This window comes from Scardinius erythrophthalmus (assembly GCF_964197995.2).
Source record: "Scardinius erythrophthalmus genome assembly, chromosome: 18".
Taxonomy (NCBI): Eukaryota; Metazoa; Chordata; class Actinopteri; order Cypriniformes; family Leuciscidae; genus Scardinius; species Scardinius erythrophthalmus.
In genome coordinates this window covers 13,892,045-13,919,102 of record NC_138238.1, presented here as the reverse complement: position 1 = coordinate 13,919,102, position 27,058 = coordinate 13,892,045, and the positions used below count along the sequence as shown (strand labels likewise).

The following is a 27,058-nucleotide window of genomic DNA, read 5'->3' as shown; positions in this document are numbered from 1 at the left end:
CTTTTTCCTTGGCGTATTGCTATTATAACGGCGGATTTGCCAGGCGCGCACCAGGAGCAGTTCACAGCCGAGGAGAGCAACGCTCTCGTCACGGCCGTAAAAGAGAGATAAGTGACATTGGGGATGGAGAAACACACCCAAATTAGCTTCGGTTAAACAGGTATATAATAATGTGGGTAAATGTGTAAGCTAGATGTATGCTTTTATAATAAATTGTCTATCTATCTATCTATCTATCTATCTATCTATCTATCTATCTATCTATCTATCTATCTATCTATCTATCTATCTATCTATCTATCTATCTATCTATCTATCTATCTATCTATCTATCTATCTATCTATCGTTTGTTATAATATGATTTGCAAAAATGAAAATGGCTGCTTCTGTGTAGATTAGAGAATCAAAGTGTATGCGCGTTGTGCACGCTATACATTATGGTCAAGCATGCGCCCTTAAAATAGCATAATGAACAATGCGCAACGCGCCACTGACTTTAGACTAGGTTTTTTCTGGCCAGTGGCGCAATTGTTTTATGGAACAGTAAAATAGCACTAGGGATTGTTTGCGCCGGAACACGCCTCCTTTTTTGCGCTGAACCGCCCAGGGAGCGCAAGTTCATTCCCTAGTTTAGCGACGTGCTTCTGTGGAGGGAAAAGCGCGCTTTGCGCGGGTGCAAAATAGGAATGAAACATGCGTCGGTGTACTAAGTCAATTGCGCTGGGTGCACGATAGGGCCCTAAGTGTTCCACCTACACCATTAATTCAGCCGCTCAAAAACCTTACAAAGTCTACAGTACACAGATGTTATATATCGTCAGTATATATAGATCACTATTCCCTGGAAGACATCAGAAACTAATGTAGCAGCACTCGATCTCTGTTCCATCTCCACATGGTCTCCATCAGGACAAGAGCCGCAGGCCTGCACAGAAATCAGCGTACTTTACTGGCTAATGTTTCCTTAAGCTAAGCGTGATAGCATCCATTTGACATGCAGCATATCTGCACACATGAACCGTCTGTCAGCATGTCCGCATGGAGGAAATGTGCCAAGACAGCCCCTTAAGGGCTAAATACAACCTATACGCAGACACTAATTTAGATCAGACAGACATGTCTACCCTTTCTCTCACTGCCTTACTTTCAGCATTATTCAGTGCTTTACTTGGAAATGACGGTCATACTGAGAATTACATTTAATACATACTTTTTCACAGTAAATGTACTCCTCTCTTTGCAACGAAATTAAGGTTTAAAAATAGCCACTTTGACCTTGAATCTCTCTTCACATTGTTTAGCATGCAACGTTTATAATCTCAGATCACCGCTCATCATATTCCACACATTAATAATGCTGTTAAGAGGGTGGATGGCATCATCTTTTTTCTTTTCTCGCATGTTTTCTGTATATTCATCCATCTATATAAGCTATCGCAGGCATAAATCTTAAAAATATTACCATTTGCAGGGAGACTTGCAGGGAGGATGGTAATACAGACGATTTGCACAATTTATGGTGGATTTACAAACTATGTGATGTTTTCCGTTGTGTTTCCACTTATTTAGTTATTTATTTATGCTTATTTAAAAAGTATGCAGTGCCAATAACACCAGTTCAATTATATGTAAATGCGACCTGGCTGACAATAAAAACAAACCTTGAATAAAATTATGTACATGATAACAAGTTTAATATGCATTTCATTTGGAAGAAGAAACCCAAATGTGCCGCCCATAGGCAGATGCCTGGTTTATAGTGTAGAAACTGTACATCAGTTCTTTTAGACTGACAAATTTGAGCCTCTCAATACAGATAAACCTGTCCAATCTGTTTCAGAAAAGAGCGAAATAAATAAATCCTACGCGTTCCATTGTTTTCCGTTATATGTGCGAGCCTGGTTAAACAGCTTTGTTTCTGGATGAAAAACGCTTGAGTTAGGATTTTGAGCATATTGCGTAGTCTTTGTTTTCTGGTGTGTGTTTGTGTATGCAGGTGGACGTGGCTTCCCACTGAGAGTGTGTGTGTTCATATTAAAGCCGTTGTGTGAGAATTCAAAGCTGCACAGGGGTGCCTGCATCCAGAAGTGAGGGAACACATTGTACTATAATTTATTGTTGTACGGCCACGTGGCAAAGCACACGGTTTACTGTGGAGTAAGAGTGTGTTTGTGCGAACCCAAGAGAGGACAGAGACTGCTTGTTTATGCATGTGTGCAATGCAAAACCAGCAAACTGTATGTGAAATGGTAAAGGTTGATGAGTATTTAGTCATTAACTCTGCATGTGCATTCAGACCTAGGGCCGGTTGCACCAGCTGTACGAAAGTTAAAACTTAGCCTAGTTTTGATGTAAAGGGGCACTAAGTTACAACTTACGCAATACTATATAGTTTTGCGTTGCACCATTCAACTTAGTTGAAGCATAAATCTACGCATAAACTAAATATTTACGGAAGCCACCGACCAGGAATAATGGTAGGAATAAAATAGCAGACTGACTGCAGAGCATCAATAAGCTGTTGTTTTACCCAAAAGACTTCAATACTTCAGACATAAATGATAATGCTGACATTTACACTAGCTTTTTAAGAGAGAGAATATTATGTGAATTAATTCTTTTGTTAGCAGCTTTTTAACACAACTTATGAATGTCAAATAAAATCAGTCATAAGTTATTTGCATCAGTATTTATTTATTGATCCTTTTTAATTACAAATACATTTTCTGACTGTTCTTTACACATACAATACCTGTTATGTTATTCATGATTAAGTAGTGTCACATTTTAATGGAAACTTATTTTTCCATTATTTGCATGAGGCAAAAGAAGTTAGAATCAAGGATAAACTGAAATTCGTATTTAAAGGCTGCTTTTGGATCATTGAGGGTAAAAATCATATTATGCGTCTACGCATTACTTTACGGAGAGCTTACAACTTACTAGCTACATTCTGCCTTAAGAACTAATGGTGCACCTGAATAAAGTACAGTGTTACAAACTAGCTAGTTTTTACTAAGCCTCTAGTGTGGACTTCTAATTTAAGTATAAACTTACAAATGGCTGGTGCAAAATCAGAAATCACTGAAGAATGTTTAAGATCTGTTTATTTTTCCCCAGTCTGTCACAACCAGGGCATGTGAGCAAAGTGGAGCGGGATGTCCTTTAACAGTATATCACTGCATCTATCTTTTTAACCCTAAGCAAAGAACGGAAGCAAAGAACAAAAAAGGACTTTGCTGTGAGTGTATCACAAAATGAATCTTTTCTAACTCCACCCTCCCTTTCAATTTCTTCTCCTTCATTCTTAACTTTGATGTTTGCTGTGCATTTATTTATAAGGTTCGCAACTTCATTAAAACTATATAACCTCCATAACCTTAGACCTATTGCTTATTTTACATATTCTCAAACCAGCATTTCACAAAGGGCATTCTGGGTTGAGTGAACGGCCCTGAGTGGACTAAGCGAGTGAAGCAGAATCTTCAGAAAAGCGCTTTCAGCTCCAGACGAAATATTACCGCTCGCATGCTCTGGTCGCAACAGATCCTTGAGTGTCTTTCATATGATTTTAACATCCAACTTTGCATGATTTATGTTGATAAAAGTGCTTCCTGTATCGTTGAAGACCCTGACCTACATGCTCAGTGATATTAGCTGTGTCCCAATTCAAAGGCTCCTTCAAAATGCATCCTTCGTTTCCCTGGCAATTTCGCGGCCTACCCAACCCCACAATTCATTGCGCGCCAGTGACAACAGGATTTTCTTGAGAGAAATTGTTTTCAAACAGTTGAATGTAACTTTCAAAAAAGCCAAGTACAAACGCTACTGCCTCTCGTCCGTCCCATTTAACAACGCTCGGTTCTACCTTCGAACTTCGCGGCCACGGCTTTGAAAGATGTCTTAATAAATCAGGCCCTGAGTGGCTATTCCATCATTTGGCAATGCATATCAAAACAAGAAAGTGAAATTCTGAAGTGTGTTGGAAAGCTCAGATGGCGTAATAGTGATTCTTTCTTATGTCCTAGAGAGTGTGCTGGGGACAAGATTCCACAGGGATTGATGGGTAATGTCCTATCTGTGTCCTCAGCGGTCCACTTTCTTATACTGTAGGAGAAATGGTCTTATCGAGGTCTAAACATCAGATGTGTTGTGAAGCTCTCAGAATGAAATACTGTCCAGCAGGCAAGAACGTTTCAGGAAGCGTTAAGAGTAGGTGTGTGCGCATATATGTGGGTTTTATATGTGGGAATATGGGGGAATGGGGATGGATAGAGAGAGGAAAAGACATAAAACATGACAGATGAAGGCTGCATGTGTGTGTAACAATACATACACTAGAGTGGGAGAATAGGTCATGAGGGAGGGCACATTTCCTGTACATAGCTCTAGCAGATGACTCTCACAGGTCTGATATGTACGATGACAGCTAATAACCTGTGATATAGAACCTCATTCTAGCCTAGCAGGTCGGCTTTAGCATTCAGCTGGAGCTGGTGGCTCACTTACCAGATAAACACTGTGGAAGGCTCCCTTGCCTTCAGTTTCCAGTCTGATGTGTAAATCGAAACCCTCACTCAACATCAAAGTGACAAAATAGCCACAATTGTCTGTTTCCAGCACTAAACGGCGTACACACACCCCTCTAAGTCTCAATAGATCACCCTCAACCGCAAGAGTATCCATCATTTGTGCAGCACAAGACAAACTGAACCAAAACACAGTGAAGTGCAGGACAGTTGGCGGTAATATGGCCACAGATCTTGGAGGCAACTGAAGGTTGTCGCATTGACAGGGGTGCTATTAGCATTGGGATCTTGAGTAAGACGCTTAAAGTCACCACAAGTCAGCATTCTTTTTGTTTTGTTTTTGGAATATTGCAGTATTTATTGTAAATTATTTATCAGTACACATCATTATTATTTTTTATTTATGTGCCCTCATAATTTTTTATCAAATTAACGTCCCTTGTAACGACATCTCTTCTCTTCTCTGATGACATGTTTGATGGCGTGAGGGTGGGACAAGTTCCCACTGGCATGAGATCATAGCAATAGCATATCACAACAATCCTATGATCCAATCAATTTCCAATGGACAAAATCAAGGCCTGCCCTACATTTTTTGTTCGAAAAGCCATTTCACTCGGATATACTTCACAATAGGGAAGAAAGGTCTATTGGTGAATAATCTGTGCAAGTTAATCCACAGAAGAAAAAAAGATCTTTTTATATAATCTTTGGTCAAAATCAGAAAATTGACTTCCTCTCTGAAATGGTGTTTCTCCTCTGATGACATCAGTTTGACGTCTAAGGTAGAGCATCCTTAACCATAATCAATGGTTTCATTTCAAAACATAGTGAGCTGCCTACGTAGACAGCATTTTAAGGAATCATAGCTACGCTTTCAACGCAAATGGTGTGCAATTTGTTTTACTTAATTTCATTTTACCCAATTTAAACAAATCCTTCACAAAGATAACAATCCTAAAATACATTATGACAAGTTCTTTAAAATTAATACAAGGCTGCATTTATTTGATCACAAGTACAGTAAAACAAGATTGAGAATATAATTACAATTTAAAATAACCATTTTCTATTTGAAAATTTAAAATATAATTCCAATGATAGCAAAGCTGAATTTTCAGCAGTCATTACTCCATGATCCTTCATAAATCATTATAATATGCTGATTTAGAGACAAAGAAAATGTCTTATTATAAGCATTATTGTGCTGCTTAATATTCAAATGGTGATATATATATATATATTTTTTTTTTTTTTTTTCAGGATTTTTGATGAATAGAATGTTCAAACAGAACAGAAACTTTATAAATATCTTTACTGTCACTTTTGATCAATTTAATGCATCTTTCCTGAATTAAAGTATTAAATTCTTGTATCATCAGCTTAACAACATGCTAACATTGAAAATGAGTCTCTATTTTAGTGGAGTTGCTGCCTATGTGTAAGGCATTACAAATCAGTCACCAATAAGGTTTTTAAGATGCTGACTTAGAAAGCAGCTGTCTATGTAGAGAATAGGCAGTGAGACGCCTCACTTTAGGTTTTAGAACAGAGCTAAATACTTTCTAGGAGCAAAAAAACAATGACACCATGGTCCTCCACTTACCAGAGAGAGGTGGTGGAGATGTAGTGCACCATCTGAATGAAAGGGAGAGGATCCGACGTGGCTCCACAATTATTACAAACACACTGGAAGAGACAAAAACGCATACATAGAACAAATGTTAGGAACCACATAAAACAGACAATAAAGAAACACATAATTACCCTCACCAACCTGTTCGAAAAGTGTCATGGCAAACTTCTGATGTGGGATGCAGTGCTTGGCCGTGCAGATGTCCTCCTTGGTCTCATCCGAGATGTGGAAGTGGATCCGCATCAGGAGATTCTCCTAGAGAAAACAAACACTGAGCGGTTGGATCATTTCTAGTAACTGTGTGTGTGTGTGTGTGTGTGTGTGTGTGTGTGTGTGTGTGTGTGTGTGTGTGTGTGTGTGTGTGTGTGTGTGTGTGTGTGTGTGTGTGTGTGTGTGTGTGTGTGTGGCTTTCTCGTTTCTTTGATCCTGCTTTGATAAACAATTCTGGAACAAGATGTTTAGTGCCAGTGCAGTATAATGTCGCCTATTCTTACAGCATTTAAACAGTGAGGCATCTCTGAACGGGTGTTTGTGTGTGTGTATCAGAGACAGTGAGTTGTGTGGTCCGGCTCTTATATTCATTTTTCTCTGTCAGCACTCACTTCACGTTAATCTGATCAAGTGAGAACAACACATCTATTTTTCATAAGAGTCCTTCTGATTCCCTGGCTGAACAAATTTAAAATCAATCGATCACACTGCAAGTTCCTGACAAAGGACAAAGGAATACAGGGTAAACGAGGGAGTGGGAGAGAAAGTGAGAGAGGTGAATAAGACCATACATCAAATCTCTCGTTCCCTTCCTTTCATCTCACTAACAGCACGGACCACGCCTGCAGGACCCGTATAACCACCAGTGCTGGAGAAGCTACATGCTACTCCATTTTCCTCAAAACAGTTCACCTATATTCAAGCTGCTAATCTGAAAAAGTATTTAGTTACTAAGGAAAAGAAGATTCATTGAGGCAACAAGGCAACACTTTGTTTTATACATAACTACAACATACTTTTTTTTTTGCAATCAGATCTAAGAGAAATAATAAAGGTGAAAAAATGAAATGTACAAAAATATGAACACTAAATATAACTAATATGACTTAAAAACTCCCTAGTTTATGTAACTATCAACATAACATTCTAAAAGCAGCATTTAACTAAAAATTTTGAGTGGTAGCATGTGGTTTTGAGAACTTTACTCTTATATATAATACATATATAAGAATTATACATAATAAAATACATACATATTAGTATTTTTTTATATAACTACTTTAAAACTACTGTGTTAATGTTTACTATTATATGATTTTTATTAAGGGGGGGGGGGTGAAATGCTATTTCATGCATACTGAGTTTTTTACACTGTTAAAGAGTTGGATTCCCATGCTAAACATGGACAAAGTTTCAAAAATTAAATTGTACGTTTGAAGGAGTATTTCTGTTCCAAAAATGCTCCTTCTGGTTTGTCACAAGTTTCGGAAAGTTTTTTTCGAGTATGGGCATGTGTGACGTCAGATGTAGCGGAATTTCCTTATACGGGTCCTAAGTTTACTTCTCCGAAAGGACGCGGGCGCGCGCGCAACCGTAGACCAGAGCGAGAGAGCGAAAGCAGTTCGCCCATCAAAGCGCTGTGCTCGGCTTTTGGGAAGTCAATGTCACCAAAGAAGTGGGTTTTTGGTTGCCAGGGCAAGACAACCCTGCACAGATTCCCAAAGAACCCGGCGTTAAGGGACCAGTGGATGGAGTTTGTTTTTTCAGAGCATCAACGGAGGTTGTGCAAGACTGTTTGTTCCCTGCATTTCGACGATGCTTGTTTTATAAACAAAGCCCAGATCGACTGATTTGCAGATCGTCTAATGCAGGGGTCGGCAAGTAACTTTGGCCGTGGGCCAATATTTTTTTTAGCCAGTAGATGGTGGGCCAGCTACACAGATCGCGGAATATGATGGGTCGTCACAGTCCGTGGATCATTCGTTCAATCGTTTTTTCAAATTAAAACCAAAAATAAAATGAAAAACGACTTGTTTTTCCATTCCTGAACTAAAATGAAAAAAAAAAAAAACGAATAATGACGGGTTTTCTGATTTTCTGATTGTGCTCAGATCAAAAATAGAAAAAAATAATTACTGGATTAGACAAATTTTAATTTTGATTTTTAATTTAACACATTTTAAACAGATCAAGTACTATTGTGGTAACAGATTACAGCCATTTTAATAAAGTCCGACTTTTGAACTTTATTCCTTTTTTATTATTATTATTTATTCGGGACACACACATACACACCTATGGCTTAAGGAGGTCTGCGCGGGAATGTTTTTTTTTTTTTTTTTTCGTCCTTCTCCCACAAGGTTCTATTCAGCAACCGCTTAAAATACACTCGATGTTCACCCGCTTTATTTCCCGACCTGACGGGTCCGCAAAATTTAGATCTCGTTTCCATAATCTCACATTCAAATGTCTCTAAAAGAAAGTCTCGGAAAGAAGGAGATTAAGTAGCCTATAATAATTAAATGCTATACAAAAATTGTGTTCGTGTCAATATAAATATTAGGCTATTTTAACATTGTACTGCCACAGAAAAAAAATTATTAAATATAAATAAATTAAATAGGACAAAGCCTATCTCTCAAATTTCTAAGCAACATAAACGAAAATCATATTGCCCTACTGACAAATGAAGTAGGCTATTTTCTGTCGAACTATTTCAAACATCCTTGCAAAAAAAGAATGTTGTTGACTGACAATGGTTTCAGTACCAAACTATCAGAACCATCAGAGCTAGGTGTAGCCTACAGGCGGTCAGAATGAAGTGTGGATACGCTGTCAAAAGATGTCGGGAGTTGGCTATTGTTAGTCAGACCGCCCGCTCCGTCCAAAGTACACCAGAGTTCTGACCGCTACCGTATTTTGACGCGCGAACGCACACAAAGTGGTAAAGAAGCGTATAACTAGACGCGGCAGGCGCGAATTTGACGCGCTATTCGCGTCCGGTGGTATAATTTAAAATGTAATCACGCGCCGCATTATTCCCTATGGGCGTTTCACACAGTATGCGGCTGGTGAAATCGCTGCGTGACTGCAGCTTTTCTCAAGTAGTGGAAGAGTTTTGTGCAGCATTTAGGACTTCCAAAATGTTCTGGCGGGCCAGAAAATATTGCTGGCGGGCCAGTTTTGGCCCGCGGGCCGCCAGTTGTCGTTCCCTGGTCTAATGCTTAAGGATCGAGCAGTCACAATGATAAAGGTTCGCGGTCGTGCGTTGGAACCGGGCGGTGAGTAAAACTGCTTCAAATGTCTCTGTGTGTTGTTAGCTCGGCGCGTTAGCACAGCTTTAGCTCCGCCCACACGGCCCGCCTTCAGCCGCTTGTTTTTTTCCGTAAAGACTCGGTACAGCCTATCTTTCTTTTATAAATATAATAAAACTAAAGACTTTTTGGAGATATGAAGGATGCAATACTACTCTATAGGTACTCAAGATTAACAGGAGATTGAGTGAAAATTAGCATTTCACCCCCCCTTTAACATTTTGAATTAGCTTTTATTTTATTATTTTCAGTTTTCATTTAAATTTTACGTTTTAGTAATTTTATTATGTGCTTTTGTTATTTTTTATTCGTTTTTTAAATATTTCTATTTAGCTTTATTTTTATTTCAGTTAGTTTTAGCCATTTCAGTACTTCAACTTAAAACTTATTTCAGCTAGTTGACAAGGCAACATTTCCAATTAAGATATGTGTAATTATTATTTATTTATGCTTTATTTTATTTTAGCTTTATTGCAAAAAAAAATAAAAATAGTTTAGTTTTAGACTTCTATGGATGGGAATTTTGCAATGCATTCTTGTATTTCTCAAAGGATACAGTGGTTCCAAAAGGTTTTCAGACACTGCAGTCACTCTTAAAAATATGATTTTTTTGCAATTTGCAATACATAGTAAAATATCAAAACCAAGTGAAATTTATTGTGAAAAATAAATAAATAAAGCACAAGCTGGTAAAACATAAAAAAAAAAAAAAAAACTTGTTTAGGTTTGAAATATATATTGCTCATTAAGACAAGGATAATTGGGACAACATCTCAATTTCACTCGGCTACAAAGCTTTCTGCACTTTATCATATAAAAACCAGCAAAGTAGCATCATGTCATTCTTGCAGAAATCTACATGGTTTTGAAACAGTCAAGCTACTGTCTCACATTTAAAAAATACAGTCAAGTAAGAACTGTTGCTACTAGTTACAGTAGCTACATCTCAACACTAATAACTCTGAGTTCACCGAGCTCAGAAATAAAGACTCTTCACACATTGCATTCAAACTAATTTTTCACTCTGAAAAATGTCACATCTCATGCCCGCCGCTAGACACTTCTCATTGAATATCACACAACAAATCATTAGTGTATGGAGCGTTTCATTTCCGGCTCAGATAATAACGCAGCTATTTATGCAGGGGTGCAGATGTGCAGAGGAGCGAGGCAGAAATGAAGAGTTGGCATTTCGCTAATGTACTGCCTGTCGTCTGGTGCACGTGAGGAGAGGGGTTGGCGTCTAAGTGGAGACGGATGGCACAAAGAGCGCTTTGGCCCCGTGCCTACATCTGCCTCGCAAATGCGCCAGTCAAACAAATGGGAGAAATCATGGCAGTTCCATTCAACAGATCCTCGGCTAAAAATAACGAGCCCGCAACAGAAACAGACCTTTGTTACCGAACTGCAGACAAGGTGCTAATTGAGCTAAATAACACTTTGATGATGCTGTCTTTTGTGACCTTATGAGTAAGCACAGCTGCATTCACATATCTATGGAGGAAAGAAAAAAAAACCTGACATAGACAGTACTAGCTGAATATAAATGGGTATTTAAGATGGAGCCAATCACAGGGTCTCTCGGTGAGCTATCTTGATTGGACAGCTCAGCCACTCGCCCGTGAATGATCGTTCAATTGCTTATTTGCTTAAAAGCAATTATCTGTATTGATGCTCATGCGGTGTGTCCTTTAAGGACATAAATGTGAGATAAACACAATCTATGGTCCTTAATCAGGTGCGGCCAAATAATCAGGTCTGGGGATTAGAGGAGTGGGTTGGGGAGTACAGGAAGACCTTAGAAAGCTTCCACATCCTTAATGATCCCATCCGAGCTCATCTAAAGCAACAGCAGGGCCCATTCATATGCCTGCCAACTCCTGCTGTCATATGCCTGTAAAGCCCATGACGTTCACAGCCATAAATCTAAATGTCTACTTAAAAAACAGCTCTGTTGCAAAAGTCTACATAGGCCAACCTTACATACAATGAACCTTTTCTATGGTATTATGGTATTGTAAACCGTCTAACTGTTTTTGAATGCAAGAAAACATCTTGCTTGAAGCAGTGTTATTATTGTTAAAACAACTACAATAAAAAACGAATTGAAAACATTTTGCTTCATGGTACATTATAAAACTTGAAACCTAAGAAACTAAATTAAAACTAAGAATGATAAAGGCAACAAAACTAAACTAAATTAAAAAGATGCATTGAAAATAAAAATAATTAATAAAAAATAAATTACAAATTAAAAACTAAGGAAGCCAAAATATTGAAATAGATGCTTTAAAGAGAATGACTTGAAACTGATTCATTTGTAGTGACTCAGTTTGTCAAATGAAATGCAAGTGAGGCTCTTCCATTACCACTCACATTATATTTCAAGTTAGTCTGGGGCTAGCATGTGGCTAAGCTAACATCTTCATTCTCAAAGAGCAAATAAAATACATAAAGCACACATGCTGCATGAAAAAGTCGCTTTTAATTAGATCAAATTACTCTTAAGTGCTGAATAAATTATATTAATTGGACCATTTTACTGAGCGTGTCACAACGCATTCTAGGATTACCTCATCCAAGAAAGATACAGTGGTCCGACAAAAAATGAATTTTTGGTGCATTATAAGTGCCATTTATTTTAAAGAAATAAAGCACAAACATTCTTTTTAAGCATTTCACGTTTTAAAACAGATATAATGTTCCAATTAATGACAAAATGATTTGGTTGTCAAATGATACTAGAAAAATATCATAGTTCATGTGATGAACTAAAACTTTGGCTACTCTGCTTGGGGAAATTGGCTTTACACAACACATTCATTAAAATCTCCAGGTGGTTAAAAGTCATTGAAAAAAGTCTCAGAATTGCAAAGTTAATTCTGGGAAAAAAAGGTCTATTGTCACTTGATTTGATATTTTTATCTGGTGCAATTTCTTCAAATATAAGTCTGCAAGTACTTTTTGTTGCCACTGTACATACAGTGCTGACAAAACATCCTTCATGTCGAGATGTCGAGAAAAAACAGTGCAGTTCACTAGATCTTGGAACATAGCTAACCAAAGTTGACAGAAAGAATTGACATAAGATCATGTCACAAAATCATGTACGACAAAAGCTATCTCCCAACAATAGAAAGAAATATAACCATTCCTTACTTCACAGTTAAATATAGATCAACCTCAGATGGTTTTATTTAAAGTCTCATTGCATTCTTAGAGAATCATATCAGGCAGACATTTAGATTCAAATTCACTTATCAAAAATACGACAACATGTCCTGCCATGCACATCGCCAAAACACATCTTTTTCAGTAATATATGAATATTAAAGTTGTCAAACTTCAGCTGTCTGCCTTTCTCCGAAGTTATTTTCCCTACGCTGCTCAGACTCCATGTTTCCATTTCTACCACTCTTCAAACCACACAAGGATGTGCACAAGCAGCAGTGCTTGAAATTCAACACCTAACATCTCTGGAATCTAAGATCAAGGTTGACAAAATCCAAGAGAGGAACAGAAATAGACAGAACTGAGAGAGGTGACGCGAGGAGAGACGAAAGAAGGGTTGAGGTGAGGTGAGAAGAGGAAATGCCTGAGAGAGAGAGACAAAGGGATGAGAACAGAGGAGGTAAGACGGGTATAGCTGATCACTGTGTCAGCAAAAAGAGAAAAGTAACTTATTAGGAGAAAGCGTGATAAAAACAAGTCTTACAAAACACTCAGCCGCGTCGTCCATGATGCCCAGCTGGAAGCGCTGCTCGTCTTGGAAGGTTTTGGCCAGAGCGCTGCGCAGAGCGTCCGATGGGAGCACCTTTTCACTGCTGAACTGGAACTGGGCGAAGATGCTCTGAAACCACAAAGGGAAACAGCACCTCAAAAGTAAGAAAGAGAAACTGATGCAACTAAGAAACGCTACCGCACACAACAGCTTTCGGCAGCCTGCCCGCTCACTGTGGAGAGAAAATACACATCAAGAGAGGAGGGCTGACATACTGTACTGTAAAAAACATTACACTGCAATACAACCAATCACAGACTAATCAATAAACAAACACACAGGCTGTTTCAAAACCTAGTGACTTGCCTACTTAGTGCTTAGAAAGTATGTTTGTATATGATGGTCAACAATGCAGTCTAGCTACGTAAATCAGCAGGTTTTGAAAGACAGCAAACATGCCAACATGTCTCTGACAATGTCAAAAATGCTGTCTTAATGGGCAGCTAAATATGTTCTGGAGCACAACAAATGCTCAAACATGCCCAAAAATGCTATTTAAGCAAATTAATGCCATACTATTTATTCATTTATTTAGCCCATTACAATTACAATAGTCATTCAAAATTGCTTACGTTAGTAGAATAAAATGGAAAAATACAAACAGTCCGTTTAAAAATGTTTAGGCAGCCGTGCACTTGTACAGTATGTCAAAATGTGTCTATGATGCCCACAAATAGTAAGTAGGAAGCGTGCTTAAATTTTTTAACAGCTTGTGTTTTAACAGATTTGAATGTCCAATAAAGTCAAGAAAATGTTCTAGTGTGCCCTACCAATTCCATCTAAATGGGAAGCTCAGTGTGTTTTGAAACACAGCAAATGTTCAAACGTGTACAAGTAGGCAGTTCACTAGATTTTTAAGCAGCTGATATTGGAACATTTCCAATAATGTCGAAAAATGTTGTCTTAGTAGGAAGCTCATTAGACTTTAAAACAGCTAATGTATGAAATATCCAATAATGTCCAAAAATACAACACTACATTAAGTTTAGTAAGATTTTAATGTTTTAGTAAGATTTTTTGAAAGAAGTCTCACCACGGCTGCTTTATTTGATCAAAAATACAGTAATACTGTTAAGTATTAATACAATTTAAAATAACTGTTTACGATTTTTATATATTTTGAAATGAAATTTATTCATGTGATGGCAAAGCTAAATTTCCAGCAGTCATTTTCAGTGTCACATGATCCTTCAATAATCATTTTAATATGGTGCTCAAGACACATTTCTTATTATTATCAATGTTAAAAACAGTTGTGCTGTTTAATAGTTTTGTGGAAACCATGATACTTTTTGAGTATTCTTTGATGAATAAAAAAGTCCAAGAGAACAGCCTTTATTCGAAATAAAAATATTTTAAAATGTTATAAATGTCTTAATTGTCACTTTTGATTAGTTTAATGGATCCTTGCTGAATAAAAGTATTAACTTCTTCCCAAAAAATTCAAATAATAAAATAAAATCTTCCCGATCCCAAACTTTTTAACATTAGCGCAAGTATAAGCTCATTAGTTTTGAAACAGACAGAGTTTTCAAATGGGCCCAAAAATGTTATAGGGTGAGCTCACAAGGTTTTAAAACACTGTGGAATTTTGAACATGCTTAAATGCTGTACCTGCAGACAGCTCACTGCGTTCTGAAACACAGCCATACATTCAAACAGATTTGTGCCAACTTCTTCAAAACATAAAATTTTGTGGAGTCTCACACTACTTATTCGATTGGACAAGCTCATCCCTGTAGCACCGGTTGGAAAACATCTAACTAAGATACTGAGCTCATTAACAGTGAACGCTCAAACAAATGCAGAGTCCTAAATGCCTGCGGTGGAATCTATTCTCCTGTCCATCAGCATTGGCACTGTTATTGAACTCAATGAACAATGACTGCAACACAATGCTCTCTCACCAGAGGACATCCTGATAAGCTGAACAAATGGACTCGGGCAAAACTCACAGTGCAAAGGCAAATATTCGCTGCGACTGCAGTGACACACACATACTGCAGTTTTAAAACCCTCATATATGCAGTGGGCGCAGTGCCCAAGGCAGCCCCCTATTTGAAGGTGGGATGGGGGTTTCTCCCTGAGCGGGACAGGCCGGTGGCTCTGGAACAGGTAATGCAGTGTGATGACTGCACTGCGCCAAGGAGAGAAAGAAAGAGAATGGAGGGAGGGTGGAAGAAAATGAGAGAAAGTGTGGGAGGGACAGACGTAGAGGGTTATGTACCCCACTGAGGAAACTCGATGAGAGGAAAATTCAGCCACTGCATCATTTCCCCATGCAGCTCTAATCACACACTGCTCAGCCCAGCTAAGAGCCTGAAGTGATTTTCGCCTATGGACATATTTTAATGTCCTCTTCCTTCCCCATCTCTCTGTCTCTCTCTCTCTCTCTCTCGGAGCTGATGAAACACTCAGGACAGATAAGGGCCAAATGGAAGTCTGGTGTGTGTACGCAGCAAATATATCACTCTGGCAATCAGTGCCCAACCAAACTGCAGTTCTGTTCTGCTCTCCTCAGCGAGAGTGGGACAGCAGCACACGCCCTTACATACTTGCAAGTTGCGACAAACTCTGAGCTCAGATCTGATGTAAAAGAAAACAAAAGAAGATGGAAAAAACAACTGTTGAACAAGCAAAGTCTTTCTGACTTGTAAGAGTGGATTTCCTGCAGGGGTTCAGGCTGCAAGACTGCAGAACGATTTAAGAAACGTTGTTAGCAAGATGGTAGAAAACTGTACATTTCTTGTCTATTACCACCCACTGCTAATTACAATGACGGAAATAAGCACAGTTACAATAGCTTAATACGTGGGAGAGCGTTGCTATAGAGAGTGAATAGGTAACACTTCAAAATCAATACCAAATCAAAACTAGTTAGCACATTATTTGTAACTGAAAAGGTTTAATGACAATATGGTAATGGTTACACTTAAAATAGATGTATGAGATGATAAAAACTTATACCATTAATTGTACCCAGCATGTATGTATAATGTTACCTGACAGATAGAAAGAGAGGGAGAGGGAGTGTAGAGAGTAAGAGAGAAAGAAATGAGGAGCCAAAGAAAGAGTGCCCCAAGAACGGGAGCCAGAGAATAAATGAGACAGAGTAACAGTTACAATCTTCTTTTATCCTTTCCCTGACCATGAGCTAAAAACCCAAATGTGAGATGTTCAAACTGACCAATCAGATAATTAAAACTTCCCCCACCGTACTAAAGGTGTGCCAATTTATAGACCCCCAAAGTACACACATCTTGGCCTACAGGCCTTGATCACAATCTGTGCCTTTAGGAACTCCAAATGGTCATTGGGGTAAGAAAGAGGGGGTTGAAAACAGTAAAGCAAATGTCTTTGTTCATTTTCAGATATCTTGAATTATTTTCAATCCTACAGACTGACATGAAAACTCAACCTATCACAATTCGTTATGTTTTATCTGAAATGTCAGTGTTCGTCTGTGATCGGCTGTACTGAAAACATTGAATAAATGAGTGGGAATGTGCATAGACTTTATAATCAGAATTTCTGTCAAAACAAAAGTAATATTTCCACAAAAGAGTGTGCCGTGACACCAAGTCGACTGTCGGGTCATCGTTTAACGCACTAGTTGGACCCACATCCGCGGCTTTTCAAACAATTGAGCATGTTGAATTGGCAGCAAAGCCCATCGAGGCAAGAAATCACTCTGATTTGCTGTTCTTTAAAAAATGGAAATGATAAAATGACAAAATGGTAAGCAAGTATACAGTTTGTAAAACCATAGTCTTTTTTCTTCTGATTTCCCTTTTTAAATGACAAATACAGACTACTGCCACTTGCAGGCATGAATAGTTACTTCCTTTCAAGCAGGTTCAGAACATTCGTGCTAGCTGGCCATTGGCTGTAGTTTTTGTGATGTTCCAGCACAACTTTTTGGCCCAGACACATGCAATGTGAGGCAACAGTCAGCTTTTGACACCGCTAGTTCTTTGATATCAGTTTGATTTGTCTGGGCCTTTATAGTCCTGGCCAATCAGGTCTTCATCTTGTCTAGATTGTCTCCAATGTCTGGCCAGCTGAAGAGGGCTCAAAACCTCTTTAAAATAAGCCAACAGACCAGCCTAACCAGGTGTGGAGACAAGTAAACCATAGGCAGGTTTTCTCAGCAGGGATAAACTTTTACAGAAATAATTCAAACATTGTGGAATATTCAGTTCTGCTCATGGATATCTAGTTAAAGGATTAGTTCACTCCAGAATTAAAATTTCCTGATAATTTACTCACTCGCATGTCATCCAAGTCTTGTCTTTCTTTCTTCAGACGAAAAGAAATTAAGGTTTTTAAGGAAAACATTCCAGGATTTTTCTCCATGTAGAGGACTTCAATGGAACCAATGGGTTGAAGGTCCAAATTGCAGTTTCAGTGAAGTTTCAAAGGGCTCTACACGATCCCAGCCAAAGAATAAGGGTCTTATCTAGCAAAATGACCAGTCATTTTAAAAAAAAAAATAAAAGGTTCGTCTTGCACTAGCTCTGCGATGTGCGTCCACTAGTGACATAAGTGGGAGTACGAAAAACTCTCGTCTCATTTTCTCCACCAACTTCAAAATCGCTTTTTTTGTAAAGGGCATTTGACTTAGTCTTTGCACGTTCACTTTGTAAACACTGGGTCGGTACTTCCGCCTGCATCACGTGTGACCTTTCCAACTTGATTACGTAAGGCGTGAAGTCGTGGACATGGGGGTGAGTAAATTATCAGGAAATTTTAATTCATGAGTAACTAAGTAACTTATCCTTTAACTTGCTACTTTCCTCAAACAAAACTCTTGAGTATCTTTTAAAGACATGATACAACTAACCTGGAAAATGTACACAAATCAAGAGACTAGTTAACTCCCAGGCCAAATTACACTAGTCAACCAGCTTCGCTGGTTTTTATTTTGTTCAAAGAGCTAGCCAACAAATATTGACACATATAAACTAGTCTGAACCAGTTGTGACCTTCCCAAAAAGGACATTCATATAAACTTCTCAAGTTTCAACCACAAGCTGCCTTGAGTCTTTATATTATATTATAGAGTGTGTAGAACTGGAAATCCAATTTGAGGGTTGAGTCGTCCATGTGTGTAATAGCAGTAATGTAAAGTGTGTCAGTGTGTGTGTGATGTAAAGTCCTTCTCATCTCTAACAAGGACATGGAACCCAACTGGACAGGCTCTACTCAAACCATGCAAGTCCAGTCATATGCATACATACTGTATACATTCACACACACAAACCACCAGAGATTGTGTTGTCAGCTGCGAGCCCTCAGGCGTAGCCTGTGAAATAAGACATTAACCTCCACTCAAAGACACTAGACACATATCATCTGCACTGCTCAAAACTCACAAATGCAATGAGAAAATATAGACATGCACACACACACCCTGACAGGAACAGCAATCTTGTGACGCACGTAAATATATTAATATTAAACACTCCCTGGGCTCAGTTTTCAAATTGCAGAGGGATTGAATCTCATGCTGATTATGAGTTTGTAATTGGGTTTAACCAGAGGTGTAAAAAGTACAAAAAAATGTTACTCAAGTGAAAGTACAAGTACTGAGGGAAAATTTTACTCAATTAAAAGTAAAAGTATCTGGCCAGAATCGTACTCGAGTAAAAGTAAAAAAAGTACCACATTAAAATTTTACTTGAGTATTAAAGAAGTAAAAGTAATAGCAAGAATGAAAACTAGAGATTCTTGTTTAAGCTTTTAATCTCTAAAATCATGAAGTGAATGAACCACATACAAGGTTTTATCCTGCTTTTGAACTGTTTGTATTTAATTGTATTTATTTATCAAACTATAAGACTACTATCTAATGCCTATATGCAACATTCTTTAAACAATCAACTAAACATGCTTTTACCACTAAAAGAAAAGAATTCGCTAAGGTACAGCCACTGGTGCTCTTGATCCTGTGGCTGATTTTGGACCATAAACAATGGACAAATGGAGTCTTCAAACGCCTCAGATGTAAAGTTATTCGCTGTCAAAGTGACTCCAAAATGTAGGTGTGTAACGATACACGTATTCGTAGAACGGTTCGGTTCGTTGGACCATTTTTCCTGCCGACCAAAATTTCGTTATTTCAAATGTAGGCGTGTTGCACGTGGCAAGCGCGCTCATAATGTAAGAGACGCCGGCACGACCACAACATTTCCCAACATCAAATGGCAAACGTAATGCAAGAGGAACGAAACTGCTCGTTATTGTGTGGTTGAAGGGCCGTTTATCAGTTTGAACCAAAGCAGCGCGAGCCGATCTTGATCAAGCGACACTGCGCTAATAAGATATCCAGAAAAGAAAGCATTTGAATTCGCCACAGAAGTAATAACATCGCTGCGAGATCTAGTGAGAAACATTCACATTTCTCCATTATTAACGGATCAAACAGCGCTGACGTGGAAACCAGGAAGAAACATTGTGCCATGAATGAACTATTCAGTGTCCACAGATCAGCAACATTCACCATGGATTTACTGTAGTTACACTAACTGCAACCATGGAAGTTTGGCAGGAATAGTAGGCTACAATGCCATTGAATGCCAATCAATGCCATTACATCGGTTTTATTTTGACATTATGAATACAATTGCTGCCCTCAAATGTTAATCTGAACTAAAATAAACCTTTGTTTATAACTACTACAATATTAAATTTAATTTTTTCCAAGGAGCTGTTTTGTTTTATATGCTCCTAAGAAGAGTCAATTATAGCTCCAGAATTGCTCAAAGTAAAAAAAAATCATACTTTATGATGTTAGTTTTAATAAAAAAAATAAAAAAATGTAATCAAGGAAATTTCTCTGGCATTTCTTTCTTTTTGCTGTATTGAACCATACCGAACCGAACCGTGACACAAGTGTATCGTATCGAACCGAACCGTGAATTTTGTGAACCGTTACACTCCTACCAAAATGAACGGAAGTCAATGGAATGCTAACAGCAGGTGATGGCTTGTTAGCCAATGGTGGCCCCCGGGGGTGGTACGCTCTTCGGCTGCTGGATTGCCCCCCTGAGAATGACTGTTATAATTTATAACCAATTTGGTGAAATGTGAAAACAAATCTCATTAAATTAGACACTAAACTTAATTAAACTAGGCATCAGCGCAATTCAATTGGTTTGGTAATAGCAAGGAAAAATAGAATGAAGTGATCTCCAAAAAAGAAGTACTTTTTGACTGTAAATAAAATTGTAAGGAGTAAAAAGTACTTTTTTTTCTTAAAAAATGTAATTAAGTAAAAGTAAAAGTACTGATTTTTAATTGTACTCAAGTAAAGTAAAAATCCCCCAAAATAATACTTAAGTACAGTAATCAAGTAAAATTACTCAAGTATTTTACACCTCTGGGTTTAACTCAATCGCTGATTCGCACTACATAAAACGGCACAAACATAGAGGTGTCAGTGGAACTTCTATAATAGGAAACATCATCGTAATAAAGGTGGCGGCTTGTGTGAGTGACTGTGACTTTGCATTTATTTCGTTTGTGTATGCGTGTGTTTCCTGCCTCCAGCGCTGCAGTTCCTCAGCGGGGCTGATGGTCAGTAGAGGTCACCAACCTCAAGGCACTATCACACCTCGTGAAGTGGCAGTAATGTGGGCCCTTGCCACCCAATGTCACAATTCAGCCTCTGTGACATGCAGCCTCTCTGGTGACAAACATTATAGGCTTAAAAATGCGGTCAGACCGTTCAGGTTAATTTATTTAGCACAAGTATGCTGCATTCAATAACATTTAATTTTAATGACAACAGTGAGATTATCTGTCTGAATTCATAGTCTCCCCTAAATCTGCATAAATAAATTAATTGAATAGCAAGTGAATTTAGCTAAGAGAAATTTAATTCTTGAACTTTCTATTTATCAAAGAATACAGAAAAAAATATTTAGCTTAATAATGTTTTCAACATTGATAATAATAAATGTTTCTTGAGCACCAAATCAGCATATTATTTCTGAAGGATCATTTGACTCTGAAGACTGGAGTAATGGCTGCCTGAAAAATCTACTTTGCCATCACAGGTATAAACTTCATTTTAGAATATCTTCAAATAAAACAGCAGTGTATTTACATCAAATAAATGCAGACTTGGTGAGAGGCTTTTTTTTCAGAAACAATTAAAAAAATCTTACCAACCCCAAACTTGTGAAATGCCATCCTCTCATAAAAAGACAAACTACTAGTAATAAATGACGTTAAGTAGTTGATAAGTTGAAAATGCAATGAAATCAAAGGAGCAAATCAGTAAAGAATATTGGCCAAATGTTGCATCCTTGTGCAAACAATCAATATGAGATTTTTCATCTCCATACCCCTCAGCTCATTTACATCTCAGTAAATGAACATGATATTCCCCACAGTCAGTATGCTTCAAATAAACACATTTGTAGAATTTTGCGGTTTGTAGAAAGGAGCGGTGTGGTGAGGGCATATTTCAGCACTCATTAGTAGCATAAGATCATTAAATTTCAATAACATGGCTGGCAAGCAGGCGGCTGGCGGGCGGCACGCGTGAGGAACTCTCACAACCAATCGGCCGAAACTAACGTTCCTCCATTAAAAATTGGTGGTGACATAAGCGCATGCCATTCAAGGCCATGGCATAGGACAGCCAGAGCCACTTGAGATCACATGCCACCAGTCCACAGAGGGTTTGGCAGGAAAAAAGCTCAGGGTGAGACCTGAGGGACTGTAATCCGCCTCAGAGTCAGGCATTGAGCTTCACCACAGAGTAAACTTTTAGCACAGGGCCTAAACAGAAGCGCGCCGTCATGTTATTAAGAGAAAAAACTAATGCTGCCTTAACACTGTTGAAAAATGATGCAGTCAACTCAATGACATATGCCATTTCAGGTACAGCAAGACAAATTATTTTGAGAACCACAGTCATTCCTTTTCCCATTCAAAACATAACGGAGGCTTAAAGCTTGTTTGCTTGGACGCGATTAAAATAAGTCTCTTTCTAAGTCTGCAATTTTGTTCTGAACACATCACCTGGACAATATCAATTGCTTTTAGTCCCCGAATAGTTTAACAGTGAATAGAAATGGAGCTAAATTTAGCAACAGGTTTAATACAGCGAGAAAACAGGAGCAAGAGAGAAACAGCAAGAGTGTGAGTGACGAAGAAAGGATGAAAGAGCAGGAGAAGGACAGGAAGAACAGATCCTGGTAAACAGTCATAAATCCTGGCAAATATGTGAAAGCGTTCTCATGATACGGCTTTGTGTCACCACAGCAGAGTGATTTCTGATGCCTCAGCACTTCACACACTTCATTTAGAGAGAGAGGGAGAGAGAGACATTTCAATCACTGTGATGGATTTCACACAGGCTCATTTGTGTTTCATATCAACAAAGTAGCCCAGAGAAAAAAGCACAAGCACACAATACTATCTATCTATCTATCTATCTATCTATCTATCTATCTATCTATCTATCTATCTATCTATCTATCTATCTATCTATCTATCTATCTATCTATCTATCTATCTATCTATCTATCTATCTATCTATCTATCTATCTATCTATCTATCTATCTATCTATCTATCTATCTATCTATCTATCTATCTATCTGTCTGTCTGTCTGTCTGTCTGTCTGTCTGTCTGTCTGTCTGTCTGTCTGTCTGTCTGTCTGTCTGTCTATCTATCTATCTATCTATCTATCTATCTATCTATCTATCTATCTATCTAATCTATCTATCTATCTATCTATATGTATGTTTGCATGTATGTATCTATGTATGTACTGTATGTATACTATGTATGTATGTATGCAAAGGCCAGAGCTGCATCACCACATGCATGCCAATTTAAATATTCAAGCACAAGAAGAAGGGAACACAATTAAGCCACAGTCACACATGCAAAATATCTTCGGACACTGCAACGGTCTTAATACGACAACGGCCGTGAGTATCCTAGTAAACATAGTCAGTTATGTCTAAGTAAAGTAAACTAAACGGTTGAGAAAGAAAACACATGTATATCAGTTTATTGGATTCGTGCATAGTCTTAAAGTGCTGCAGTCTGCGTTTTTAATGTTAAACAACAAAGGACAGAAAAAGATCACTCACTGCTCTTAACTGAATAACTTTTGTAACTTCAATAAGGATTAATCTATTTCATTTATTGAAGAGTTTTAGCTGTGGTATCGAAATTGGCTATTTTTATGGCCGGTCATTTTTCTTAAGTCACCTTTCATTGGCAGGTGTGGCAAAAAGTTAGCTTTAGGCCCTGCATCCATCTGTCTCTTTATATATCCATCTTTTAAGCTGTCTGGAATACGTTTGAATAATGATTACAAAACTATAAATCACTATACACCATTGCAAGTCCAAATCCAACAGTTTTGCAAGTTTTACCCCATGCACATCACTCATTCTCCTTGCATAAAATGAATTCAACAAAACAATATTTTATGGCAATTTATTATTTTATTCAGCCATGTAATAAGGATATTATATAATCAGCCAGTTACTACTATCCATCTATCTATTGATTGATCCATCCAACCATCCATCAACCAGAACCAAATACATAAACATTAAAGACTCAGGACCATAGTTTCTCTATCATCATTGAGGCAGCACTATGACATAATCTCAGTTTGACTTCTGCAACACCCTATACTGGACAATTCAACATAGCCAACAAATCACTTATGTCGAATCTCACAACTAAAGACAACCAACTCCACGGAAACCAAGACCAAAAGGCAGAGACTGTCTTTATGACATCATGTGGGCGTGACACTAAGCTATCAGAGAACAGAGTAGCCAAGGTAACAGGTAGCCGTGGAAACAATGGAGCAGAACCCATGCTTACATCTGTAGAGGAACCAAGTGTTCAGCACAGAGAGAGCAAGATCACTGGACATGAAATAAAGTGGAAAATTACCCAACACCAGAACAAGATTAGACCAGACACAAAGTAAAGAAAGAAAAAGACCTCTCGATCCATCAGGCTATTTGTACTTCTCCTTTTCTCTCAGGCGTAAACACAGCCAACAAGAAATGTTGGTATTTTTGGAAACAAATGGCCAAGTACAAATCTGACGGCAAAGATTTCTTTTAACACAAAACAAGGAGCCTTTTAAAGAAATATGTCAGTTTTGTGACTTCTTACTGGTATGTGACACCTTTAAATAGCACAGCTACTTTTAGCCTGAAGGCAACTAGAAAACAGGATATTGTTTGAGTGAGAGGCCTTTGCTTGTTATTTAAAAAGAGAACCAAGTTGCTTTTCCTAGCATACTGTATATATCCCTCTCCTCCTCCACCTCACATCTCTATCAGCCGCCAGGCAGGAAATTAAAACGACTTCCTCGAAAAGAGCGACAGTGCTCTTGATGTTGAGAATCTCATTTCCATTCTATTCCTGTGCTACAGTAAGGTCAGCAAGGAAGTCAATTAGTCCGAGCAGCCTCTACCCTTACCTTGCTGGATCATTAGAAGAGCAGCCTGGGCACTCTAGGAGACTCCTGTAGCCTCAAGCTACTTTTCTGAGAAGGCAATACTAACAGGAAGTTCATTTTAATTTGCTATGCACAACAAGGCGCTTTTTGGGAGGACCTGGTAACACTCACCTTCAGAGCGCAGAAGATGCACGAGTCCTCCATGCACTTGTGGGTGTTCAGTTGACGGAAGCTTCTGCGGAAGATGTCAAGATGCCAAAGGACCTGTGGTCAAGAGAACAGAAGGGTTAAGTCAACTAGAGAAAGTGCATTCAATTCAAACTGTCAAGTGGACACTGAAGTGCCTATCAACAAAAACATCTCATAAACGACCCACAATCAAACCACCACCGTCCCAGATGAAAAGACCAGTATGTTGTGTTTTAGATGATTCTACCCACCTTGGAATACAGTTTTTTTTAACTAGCTACCAGTAAGACTTTCTTGGCTATCCAACTTCACCAGAAAGACCATGCTGGTTGACCAGTATTTTTGGTTGTCATATATTGAGTAATATATTGTATGTTTTGGGCACGCTTATGGTTAACCTGCTAGACCAGCACAAAACCAACATGGATGACCACCAACCAGCAGAACTAGCAAACCCCCTATATTTCCAGGCCAAACAAGCAGGTTCCATCACAAACTCCATTAGTCAGGCTTTTCAGGATATCCATGCAAATGAAACAACATTGAAAGTGCCACATAGCCACAGTCTTTACTTTTTGGGTGAAATCAACATACCAACAGATGGCTTACTTTCTTAGTTGCCTCTGCACAGGACACTGGGATAGCAGAAAGTAATTCAACATAAAAAACGACACTCTCACTCACCCTCGGGGCAGGTTTTCACATTACAAAAAACAGCCAGAGGCTTCCTGGCCCCGTCCCACGGCGATCGGCCAATATCTGCACAATTCTCCAATCCTGTCAATAAATATGAGCCAGTCTTAGCTGCTGCTCTCACTCTGATCATCTGCCAGCTGTCCACTCCACTTAATCCTCTCAGCAGACCAGGAATCCAGCACTTCCAGTAGCCGTCCCGGCTCCGGCAGAGGTTCAGACCCGGATCCCGGTAGAATGAGAAGACAGGGAGGAGAAAGGATGGAGCGGAAGACAGTGAGAAATAGAGATGTGGGAACACAAACTGTCTGGGAGAGAGAGGTGCGATCGCACATGAGGAAGAGAGATGGAGAGGGAACGAAGGAAGGGGAGGGGGGAAAGATAGAGCGAGAGAGAGAGAGAGAGAGAGAGAGATATGGTGAAGTGCGTAAGAATAAGAATGCGTGTGGAACGCAGAGGGGGAGATTGCTGCAGAGATATGAAGCTATGAATAACCGAGACATGCGGTACACGCTGCGGATCAGAGTTGTTTGGAGTTCACCTGCCCCGGGCACGACTCTCACTCATCATATAGAGCGAGACGTAGAGAACCTGCAAAACTAAAGTGAAACAAACAGCGAAACTGCACCTTTACCCGCAAGCAACCATCTGGACCCGCACACACACACACCATTGATCAAAGGTTTATACATTCCTAATGTATCCAGCACTGCCAACTGGGCCCGAACACAAACCCATAATATCATCATCACCCAAAACTGGGCTTATACACAAACAGACCACACACATAACAGATCAGCATTGTTCTTCAGGAAAGCAACAAAAAAGGACAACAATGCAAAAAAGCAGCAAAATCTCACTCTGTGTGGAAATCAGTTTTATCTGCTAACAATGCAGGAATGCCATGCTCAGCTTGGGAAGCTGTGCTTTATTATTTTCTGTAGGGCTTGTGAGAGTACAATAGCCTGTCCATACCTTACTGATAATAATTAACTAAGGCACCGTGTAGTAAATCCTCAAGCATATTTGGTCATCGTCAAAGCACATTTAGTCCTAGATATAGGGTCAAACATAGCAATTGTTGAATATCCAAGTAAGCCAAGCAAAATAAAACTTTAGTAAAACTTACTAGAAAATAGTAATGCCGAACAACATGTGCTGGTGTTGTTGGCTGCAGTTTAAAGCAGAATTTTTAATTTTTTAATTCTTAATTTTAATTATTTAAAATAATTAATATTTACCATATTGTTCTGAATATAAGACGACCCTGATTACATGACACATTTTTTCAAGATGTACCAAGATGTAAAAGGCTTTTTGAGGACCAAATCTTATATTTTATAAAGAAAAAGATTTTATTTGAAAGTTTTTCATATTTTAATAAATTTTTATATTCAAAGTATGGCATATAATGGCAAAATGTACCAACAATCACATTTAAAACTAAACACTTAACAGCATTAAAAAAA

The 27,058-nt window shown here is 38.5% G+C and overlaps 1 protein-coding gene across 5 annotated transcripts in view; it reads right to left on the bottom strand.

The window, feature by feature from the left end:
* Nucleotides 1-27,058, bottom strand: part of usp54b (ubiquitin specific peptidase 54b) — a 118,965-nt gene that overhangs the window by 27,595 nt on the left and 64,312 nt on the right. For all 5 annotated transcript variants that reach the window (XM_081393692.1, XM_081393693.1, XM_081393694.1 and 2 more), the window contains exons 3-6: nucleotides 24,879-24,971; nucleotides 13,187-13,321; nucleotides 6,308-6,421; nucleotides 6,137-6,219 (exon numbers count right to left, since the gene is read on the bottom strand). In XM_081393692.1, coding sequence (XP_081249818.1) covers nucleotides 6,137-6,219; nucleotides 6,308-6,421; nucleotides 13,187-13,321; nucleotides 24,879-24,971 — 425 coding nt within the window. The remainder of the gene's footprint in view (nucleotides 1-6,136; nucleotides 6,220-6,307; nucleotides 6,422-13,186; nucleotides 13,322-24,878; nucleotides 24,972-27,058) is intronic.